We start from the raw sequence: 9,557 nt of genomic DNA, 5'->3' as shown, positions 1-9,557 counted from the left end.
GGCGGGCGGGCGGAAGCTGGGAGAGGAGGCGGGAGGAGGGAGGGGATCTGGCAGCTCCCGCTCCGCTCGGCTAGCTTCGCGCACCCACGCCTCGCTGTTCCGCTTCGTGCCCCCACCCGGGCATGCGCCCCCCGAGCCCCCGGCAACCCCGAGCCCACGCTGCCCCTCGGAGCCTCCCCAGAGCCGGCCCCGCAGGATGGGCGCCCCGGACCCCGCGGCGCCGCCACTGCTGCTGCTCCTGCTGATGCTGGGTAAGTGCGGCCCCGCCCGGACCCCAAAGCAGGTGCCTGCCTTGCAGTCCCTTGGCCTCGCAACCCTTTCTCCGTTGGGCGCCTCCCCCTGGGCTCGGCGCCCAACTGCCCTTCGTGGCCGCCTGGAGCCGGTCCGGGTAGGCTAGGCTAAGGTTCCCCAGTTCTAGGCCCGGGGCAGGGCGCCGGAGGACGCACCCCTTGGCTTTCTGGGACTGCCAGGGCTCTGGACCAGTCTCCACTTCTCAGCACTGCACACGCAGGGCCTAGGGTCCTACTCCCGTGCCTCAGACTTAGCTTCAGGCCCAGCTCTGGGTGCTCGCCCTGCCCTGCGTGGGCAGTGCCTGTCGGTCTTCCTAATTGCTCGGACTTGGCTGGAGGCCCAGGGCCGGTTCTGCTCTGTCTTTGAAGTCTTCCCTAATTGCCCTACCCCCCCCCCCAAACCAACATAAGAGGCTAGGGGCAGGTCCCTCTCACACACACCCCCCCCCCCACTGTGGGTCCCCTCTATGTTCTACTTCCCCTCTCTCACATGACACTTGGCTCTGTGGTCAGTCTAGCGTCACACCCCTTAATCCTGGTTTCCTTACCCTAAGAGAAACCGGGATACATGGAGACAGGTGCAGGGACCTTCAAGCACCCTGTATGTGCTGTGTTGGGTGTTCATGGTGGGATGTTTTGGTCAACCCTCCATGAATGCATAAGGACAGTGGGATTGTTTTGGCCTGAACTGGAGGGCTCCCTGTAGGAGGTGGTCAGGGGAGGATTATGGCGTGGGGACAGTGAGACTGCCTGTGTTTATGTTCAGGAGACGGAAGGCCTTAAAATAAGAGTGCAGCCAGATTGGGGGTGGAGAGTGGTCTTGTCGCCTGGATTCAGAGCTGCCAGTCAAAGCACAGGATGACGCAGTTCACTGTCTGCTTCCAGACCACAGCATTTCCTTGGGGCCCTGGGCTCTGCGGGGACCAGAAAGAGGCCTCTCCTTGGGGCCCTGGGGAGGCAGGAGGCAGTTTAAGGGAAGGAGCCTTGTGCTGGTTGCCTAGCACTTGCTCGCTTTTCCCAGTGGGCAGCTAGGAGCAGGGATGAGCTGGGGTTGGGGTGGGGTGAGTGAGGAGTAGTGCACAGAGCCAGGAGGAACTGCTGAGACAGAGCACCCACTGCTTCATTTACAGATGAAGCAAAGGGAGTAATTGCCCCAGACAACACAACTAGGGAGCATTAGGTGGAATTTGAACCCAGATCTGTTGACTCCAAAGCAGCCGGTCTCTCCACCCCACTCCTTGTTAACACCAGGTGCCTGGCTGGGAGAAGGCTCCCTGGCTGCTGGTTTCCGAGGGCAGTGGAGTGACTTTCCCATGGGGATTTCTGGGGATCAGCAGTTGCAGAGCCAAGAAGGTGGGAGGGGGCCCTTCTGAGCAGTCTTCCCAGAGGCCTCCAGGGAAGGTGTCTGCTCTACTGTCTCTGCCATCACCCTGATTATGAAACACCCTGGGGCAAAGGTGGCCTGAGTCACAACTCCATCCCTGGCAGAGCGAGGAGCTCCTATTCTCCAGCTGGAAACCTGAGGCCTGGGAAGTGAAGGGACCCTGAGGCCATACAGCTGCTCTAGGGCCTCAACATCCTGATGTGCCCTTCCCCGTGACTCAGTCACAGGAAGAAGGGGCCAAGGGCCCTTCTGGGTGGGACAGTCAGAGGAGCCCTGGAGGAGCTGGAGCACAGAGCTGAACCACAGACTCTTGTGATCTCGCCCAGCCCCTGCAGGGATGTGTGGATATGCTCGTCAGGTACAGTTCTACTTGGTGAGGTCACCGCTTCAGGCTTTGGGCTTCGCCACCTGCCTCCCTAGCTTATTCCCTCTGTAGGGATACCCGGGTGCCACCCAAGACAGGAGGATCTTGGCCAAGACTTTATAGCTCCCTGCCTTACTTTTCTCTCCTGTAAAATGGAGGCAGCTGGTCAACCCAGACCTGCTTACTTTCTGGGGTTCTGTGATCTCATGTCATAGCAGCACTCTATAGATCAGTACAGGAATCGAGCTCCCTGCTCTCTGAGGCCACCTCTCTGAGGGGTGGGGGAATGTGAAGGTTTTGGCCTTCCTAGGTGGGAGGGGGCTTCTGGGGTTTAGGGCCTCCCCACAAAAGAGTTTTATGTAAATGACTGCCATCATATGCAAATGAAGGCTTTGTTAAGGAGCTGGGGGACTGTCTCAGCTGGCACTAGGAAGATCTGCAGGCACTTGGGGCGGGGGACTGTCCACCCCAGAGCTGAGCAGGGGCTAGTTCTCACCGCCTGAGCGCCAGCTGCCAGGCGGTCCTGTGGGTGGGAGAAGCAGTGAGCTCACCACACAGCTGGATGGGGCAGACACTGTGTGGTGAGAAGACTGCTCTGTGCACGCTCCAGCGTGGACCACTGGCTCCATTGTCTGAGTCTCCTGGTCCAGGTGACACAGCTGAGCCAACCCTCCCTTCTGACAAGAATATGCCAGCTACCCTCTAGCCAAGGAGGGGGCTCTGTGGTTGTGGAACCCCTTAGCTAGAAGACTGCCCAACTGCGCCCTGAGGGAGGACCCTGGAAACATGTGTCCCTGCAGGCTGCTGTGAGGAAGAAGGGAGGAAATCTGGACAGTTGGAGTCAGGAAGGTTAGACCTGGAAGCAGATGGCTCCATTCTGCCCTCAGGGGTTCAGGCAAAGCTGGTTCTACCTCTTCTCCAATCACCTTTGCCCTATTCTCAGAAACTGGGGACAGGCTTTTCTTTCCTTTTACTGTGCGGGTCAAGCAGGCTGCTGGAAAGGAAGCAAATGAAGACCAGACATCCCCACCTTTATCTTCCTTCCCTACAGGTGTTGGGTGCTGGGCCCGAGAGGTGCTGGTCCCTGAGGGGCCCCTATACCGTGTGGCTGGCACTGCTGTCTCCATCTCCTGCAATGTCACTGGCTATGAGGGCCCAGCCCAGCAGGACTTCGAGTGGTTCCTGTACAGACCTGAGGCCCCAGAAGCTGCGCTGGGCATCGTCAGCACGAGGGATGCCCGATTCTCCTATGCGGTCTTTGGACCCCGAGTGGCCGCCGGCGAGGTACAAGTGCAGCGCCTGCAGGGCGACGCTGTGGTGCTCAGAATCGCCAACCTACAGGCCCAGGATGCGGGCATTTATGAGTGCTACACGCCCTCCACCGATGCCCACTACCTGGGCAGCTACAGTGGCAAGGTGGAGTTGAGAGGTATGTGTGCCGAGTGGCGTGCCACCCCCCACAGGTAGAAAGCCAGGGCATGGGAGGGCCCTGTGGAACCCGGTTTGCCCACTGGCAGACGAGCCCGAGGAACCAAGAGGTGAGTGCTTGTCCAGAGTCGCCTCACAAGCCGGGACTGGCAGAGGACTCCTGCCCGGGGTCCCTTCCAGCTCACTGTGCGCTGTGTATTGAGCTGCCGCCTGGTCGGGGGTCCTTTAGCTTTACCGGTATCCTGGCCACTTCTCTGCAGGGTAGAGGAGCTCCAGATCTAGGGGAGGAGGTGGAGAAAGCAGAGGTGGAGTGGGAGAGTTGCGCCGCGTGATATTCTTGCTCTCATAAGGTCCTTTGTCTCCAGGGAAGGATGACAGAACCACTTTTCTGAGTATTTTCCACAGGGGTCAAGGCCAAATATCAGGATGAGTAGGTGACAGGCTAGTTCTGGGTAGGTCAGCAAGTATTTACTGAGCTGTTGTTGGCATCACTGAGTTACAGAAGTACCACCATGCGGAACCTTTGTCCTCTTGGAGCTCCCAGTCTATTTAGGGAAGCAGGGGTACATGGGAAGCAGAGGTGCATGGGGCCCCCCATCTCACCCTAGCTATTGTCTCCAGTTCTTCCAGACTTGCTGCAGGTGGCGGCCACTGCCCCGGGCCCCCGAGGCCGCCAGGCCCCAACGTCACCCCCTCGCCTGACGGTCCACGAGGGGCAGGAGCTGGCCCTTGGCTGCCTGGCACGAACGAGCACACAGCAGCACACACACCTGGCGGTGTCCTTTGGGCGGGCAGTGCCCGAGGCACCCGTGGGACGACCCACGTTGCAGGAAGTGGTGGGTCTCCGGCCCAACCTGGCGGTGGAGGCCGGTGCACCCTATGCTGAGCGACTGGCTGCTGGGGAGCTCAGGCTGGGCAAGGAGGGGACTGAGCGCTACCGCATGGTGGTGGGGGGTGCCCAGGCTGAGGACGCAGGCACCTACCACTGCACAGCAGCTGAGTGGATCCAGGACCCCGACGGCAGCTGGGCCCAGATCGCTGAGAAGAGGGCTGTCCTGGCCCATGTGGACGTGCAGACGCTATGTGAGCACCACACACCCTCCAGAGGGGCGAGGGAGGGTGTCCCAGTGGGCACCAGGGCCGCAGGGGTGCAAAACAGACATCGTCTGACTCACAAGGAGCCAGCCCCCCTTCCCTCGTCGTGAGCACCATCCCTGTTCGACCCAGGGTGCTTTGTCTGCTCAGAAATGGGGTGTGGAGGGTCAGGGCCTTGGGTGTGGGGACTGGTCCTGCTCTGTGAGGGGCAGGCAGGGGTCTCCATGTTGCTGCTGTCGAGGCAGAAGCCTCCGTTGGTGACCAGGGCTCTTGTCCCTCCTGCCTTCGTGACACCCTCCCTCCTGTATTTCAGCCAGCCAGCTGGCGGTGGCAGTGGGCCCTGGGGAGCGGCGCATCGGCCCTGGGGAGCCACTGGAGCTGCTGTGCAATGTGTCAGGGGCGCTGCCCCCGCCGGGCCGCCACGCGGCCTACTCCGTGGGCTGGGAGATGGCCCCTGCGGGAGCACACGGGCCTGGCCGCCTGGTAGCCCAGCTGGACACAGAGGGCGTGGGCAGCCTGGGCCCTGGCTATGAGGGCCGGCACATTGCCATGGAGAAGGTGGCATCTAGAACCTACCGGCTGCGGCTGGAGGCTGCCAGGCCTGGTGATGCGGGCACCTACCGCTGCCTGGCCAAGGCCTACGTTCGAGGAACCGGGGCCCGACTTCGGGAGGCTGCCAGTGCCCGCTCCCGGCCCCTCCCTGTGCACGTGCGGGAGGAAGGTGAGGACAGGCCCTCGACGGGGCTGACATAGAGCCCTTTTCCTTTTTCTCTGCCCCTCTTCCCTCCATCAGCAGCCCCACGCCTTCACCCCACAGCCCTCTAGTGGGAGCACCCTGGTGTCCCTGGGGGGACTGCTTGGACAGCCCTTGGCCTTTGTGCTCTGTCCTCGTCTTTGGCTCTGTAGGTGTGGTGCTGGAGGCTGTGGCGTGGCTATCTGGAGGGACCGTGTACCGAGGGGAAACCGCCTCCCTGCTCTGCAACATCTCCGTGCGGGGTGGCCCCCCTGGGCTGCGACTGGCTGCCAGCTGGTGGGTGGAGCGGCCAGAAGAGGGGGAACTGAGTTTGGCCCCCGCCCAGCTGGTGGGGGGTGTGGGCCAGGATGGAGTGGCAGAGCTGGGGGTCCGGCCTGGAGGAGGCCCGATCAGCGTGGAGCTGGTGGGACCGACGTGCCATCGGCTGAGGTTGCACAGCTTGGGACCCGAGGACGAGGGCGTGTACCACTGTGCCCCCAGTGCCTGGGTGCAGCACGCGGACTACAGTTGGTATCAGGCAGGCAGCGCCCGCTCGGGACCTGTCACCATCTACCCCTACACTCATGGTGAGCCCCCCGCCCCCTCACACCTTCCACCCACCCACCTGCTCCACATCACCTCATTCCAAGGCCTTAGTCCCAGCCTGCAGCTGGGAGCACGGGCGCCTAGTGTCCTTGATGGGAGCACGGGCGACTAGTGTCCTTGATGGGAGCACGGGCGCCTAGTGTTGGGGGCAGGAGGGCAGGGCGGTGTATTAGGGAGGAGGTGTCGGAGGAGGAGGTGGTGCTCGGCCTACTGGAGAGATGCTGGAGACAGCTGTGGGCAGGCAGCGGCACCCCTGAGCGGTCATCCTCTCCCACCCAGCCCTGGACACCCTGTTGCTGCCCCTGCTGGTGGGTACAGCGGTTGCTCTAGTCACGGGCGCCACAGTCCTGGGCACCATCACCTGCTGCTTTATGAAGAGGCTGCGGAAGCGGTGATCCCTTGCTCTCCAGGTGAGGGAAAGGACCTCCCAACCTCCATCCCAATCCTGGGATGAGCTCTTCCTCCCGGAGCCTCTGGGGAGCAGCTGTTTGCAGGCCCCCACCCCGCAGGGGGTTGAGGGGTGGAGGGGTCCCTAAGCTCTCCCCTTAGTCCCCACTGTTTCTTCAGTTCTGCAGGTGGTGACTGTCTCCCAGTCCGCTCCCCCCACCTCCGGTTGCCTGGATACTCCTACCCCCTCTCCTCCCCCCACCCTTTAATTTATTTGACCAACCCTGACCCAGGGGGATCCTGGCCCTCTCCCCCCTACTTCCTCCCCCCCCCCTTCTGTCCTTGGTCTCTAACCTGCGGTAGGCAGGCCATTCCCTTTCCCAGAATTAGTTTTTCTAAAATGTGAATAAACTTGTTTTCTAAAGCTGAGGCTGGCTGTGTCTTCCCTGCTGGAAGGCGACACAAAGGCTGGGGCGTGGCAGAGGTGGTTGGGGGCTGATAGCTATTCTGGACGACCCAGGCCTCTCCTGCCACAAACACCATCTGGCCGCTGTGGGCCGTGCCACCCACCCCAGGGGGGGACACCTGGGTCCCATCTGCCTTCTGAGCTGTCGGTGCTTCCAGTGCCTGTGGGGACTCCTGCTTGAACTGGGTCCAGAGAGGGAGGGGAGTGCCAGCTGGGCTTGGACACCGTCTCCAGCCTTCTTGCCAGGACAGGGGGGCTTTGAGAGCCAGGGCCCTTTCCTGAGTTCCCCACACTGCTTGGCTATTCTCCTGGTCCAGGTCGGCTCCCCAGAGCCTGGTGGGCCCCTCCACGCATGCCCCCTCACCCGTCCAGGCCTCAGCCATTTCTTCCCATCTTCTTTACCCTCTGACAGCAGCAGAACAGAAGCCGCAGAACAGAAGCCCCAGAACACAGCCGCCTAAGTACCAGGAAAGCAGCAGTCAGGGGCCCACAACCCGCACTCACCCCACGCATGGCCTCACGCCCCGCCTGTGCCAGAGGCTCCTGAAGTTGTCTTTACCAGAAGACCCTGTGACCGGGGTATCTTCGCGGCACTGTACCTAAGAGGCACCCAGTCTACCTTCTTCAGTTCAGTTGTTGAAACATTTATTGAGCATTGCTAGTTTGCTAAGTGTTGTTTTTACAGATGGGGAAATAGAGGCCCAGAGAAATGGCATGCTTTGCCCAGAGTCCTAGAACCGGCTGCTGACAGTATCAGGGCTGGATCCTTGACCACAGACTACTGGCACCCCAGTGCCTGCCCATTCAGGTGATGGGTTTCCTGCCAAGGGAGTGTGGATACAGCAGCCACCTCTCTCTCCCACCCGCCTCGCCTGTTTCTCTGAAACAGACCACATGGCATCCCGCCCACACCCAACACCTTTTCTTGGGGGGACAGGGACTACCGCATTTACAACTGACCGAGGCAAAGGCCATCTCTGGGAATGCGAGCAGCCTGGGCTCCCTCTTCTCGCCCTTCTGCTCCCAGAGCCGCTGTGTCCCCCACTAGACCCTGCTGGCACACCGGGATGGCGCTGGTGAGGCCGCTGTCCCTACGGGGCTCAGCTTCCTATTCCAGGACAGGAGTGGGTGGAGCCAGGCCAGACTGAGGTCCCTGTGCCAGGTGCTATGAGTCCTCCCAGGAGGCCGCCTCGGTCCCCTCTACCTAAGCCCTCACCACTTGTTGTTAGTGCCCTCCCATTCTGAGGCTTCCTCGTGGCCAGGATGCCACCAGGAAGGGGTGGACGGGACAGGGATGTGTCTCCAGAGGCTCCTGTCGTGCTGGGCAGACAGCAGCCACAGAAGTTTGGATTCTTCTTGCCTCTCGCACGTTTTCTGACATGTTCAGTCTTGCTCTGAAGTCCTACTAGCGGCCTTCTGACTGCTTCCTCTCTGTCTTCCTCCTCATCTTCCCCAAGCAGCCCCAGCTTGTGTCTGTCATTTCCAGTGACAGCAGTTCCTGAGCTCAGAGTTAAACTCTTCAGCCTGTGTTTTGGGTCTCCTGTCCCCCACACCAGCCTAAGTATCTGCTCTCTTGGGCCCCACCTCCTTAGAGCAGAGGTTCTCAAAGTGTGGTCCCTGTTCAGGAGCATCAGTGAGACCCATCTTAGAAACTCACATTTTTGGTCCCCACCCCAGACCTACTGAGTCAAACACTCTGGGGAGGAGACCACAGTCTGTTTCACAAGCTCTCCAGGTAATGCTGACTCAGTCTGGTTTTATATCTGCTGGCTGACAGCCTGGCTAGTGCCTTGCTCAACCTGGCTTTCTGATCACCAACACTCTCCACCCCCAGCTCATAGGGGTTGCTTGGGCCCAAGTTTGTACCACGCCTTGCGATAAGGACCCAGACATTCCCAAATGTGTGCTGTTTTCCAAGAAAACAGGCAGGTCCCTGAGTGTCCACAGGCAGTGGTGGGTCAGCGCTTGCACCTGAGGTCACCCAGTGAACAATGGACACCCAGTGAGCACTCTGAGTGACCCCAAAACAAGATCTGCTCCCCCAGGCCAGGTTTCCCTCTAGTGAGCCTACTCACTCCTGCTCTCCCCAGCCCTTCCTCTCCTGAACCCCTTCCTCCTGCCTCTGCAGAGGCGCCTAGGGACCCCATTCCATACTGAAAGCAGTCACCTTGTTCTTCCTAGGCCCTGCTTGGGGCCCAGCTCTGCCAGCTCCCCCAGGGCACAAGTCCCTTGCACGTCGACAAGGTCACCGCACCCTCTGAACAGCCCTGAACGAAGCCTTTTATCCTTCAGCCTCCCCATCTCTGCCCCTTCCACAAAGCTCTCCCCTGGGTCAGCTCAGGCCACTCTGCCCAGTGAGTCAGGAGGTTGCCGAGGGGGGAATGTGGATGAAAATCTACCCACATCTTGCTCCACAAGCCAGGTACCCTGGATAGGGTAGCATTAGTCTGGAAGAAAAGGGTACCTTTTAGGATTTGAACAAAGATGCTCTAGGGGTTAGCAGCAACCCTGGACACACAGCTGTCTGTTGGTCTGTCCGCCACCTGTCTCTGCTACCACCTTCCCTTCCAGTGCATATAGGTCCAACCATCCACACATCCGTCTACCCAAGGGCACATGTGAAGGTCAAAGACAGACCCGTCCCCACCCTCCACTGTCCCACATCTGACCCCAGGCTTGGGGTTCTGAGGAGGCCTCCAGTGTGAGCACATCCCAGGGACACCATCTGCCTCTGCCTCCCCCTGGCATCTCCACTCCCCAGAGCCTGAGTCTGGCCCCCCAACACAGGGGTCTGAACAAGACTG

General features: G+C 60.6%; 1 protein-coding gene across 1 annotated transcript; it reads left to right on the top strand.

Moving 5' to 3' along the window:
• The first annotated feature begins 14 nt into the window (after positions 1 to 14).
• On the top strand, positions 15 to 6,716 carry IGSF8 (immunoglobulin superfamily, member 8). The gene is made up of 7 exons (XM_004688370.2): positions 15 to 251; positions 3,090 to 3,467; positions 4,088 to 4,549; positions 4,875 to 5,282; positions 5,468 to 5,881; positions 6,180 to 6,310; positions 6,468 to 6,716. Exons 1-6 carry the CDS (start codon positions 197 to 199, stop codon positions 6,293 to 6,295), a joined length of 1,833 nt encoding a protein of 610 aa, XP_004688427.1. The 5' UTR covers positions 15 to 196; the 3' UTR covers positions 6,296 to 6,310; positions 6,468 to 6,716.
• The last annotated feature ends 2,841 nt before the right edge of the window (positions 6,717 to 9,557 follow it).

The sequence above is a fragment of the Condylura cristata genome, unplaced genomic scaffold (genome assembly GCF_000260355.1).
Source record: "Condylura cristata isolate star-nosed mole 26May11 unplaced genomic scaffold, ConCri1.0 scaffold00024, whole genome shotgun sequence".
In the NCBI taxonomy this organism is placed as follows: domain Eukaryota; kingdom Metazoa; phylum Chordata; class Mammalia; order Eulipotyphla; family Talpidae; genus Condylura; species Condylura cristata.
The sequence above is the reverse complement of the archived record's forward strand: the minus strand, read 5'-3'. Positions and strand labels throughout refer to the sequence as shown.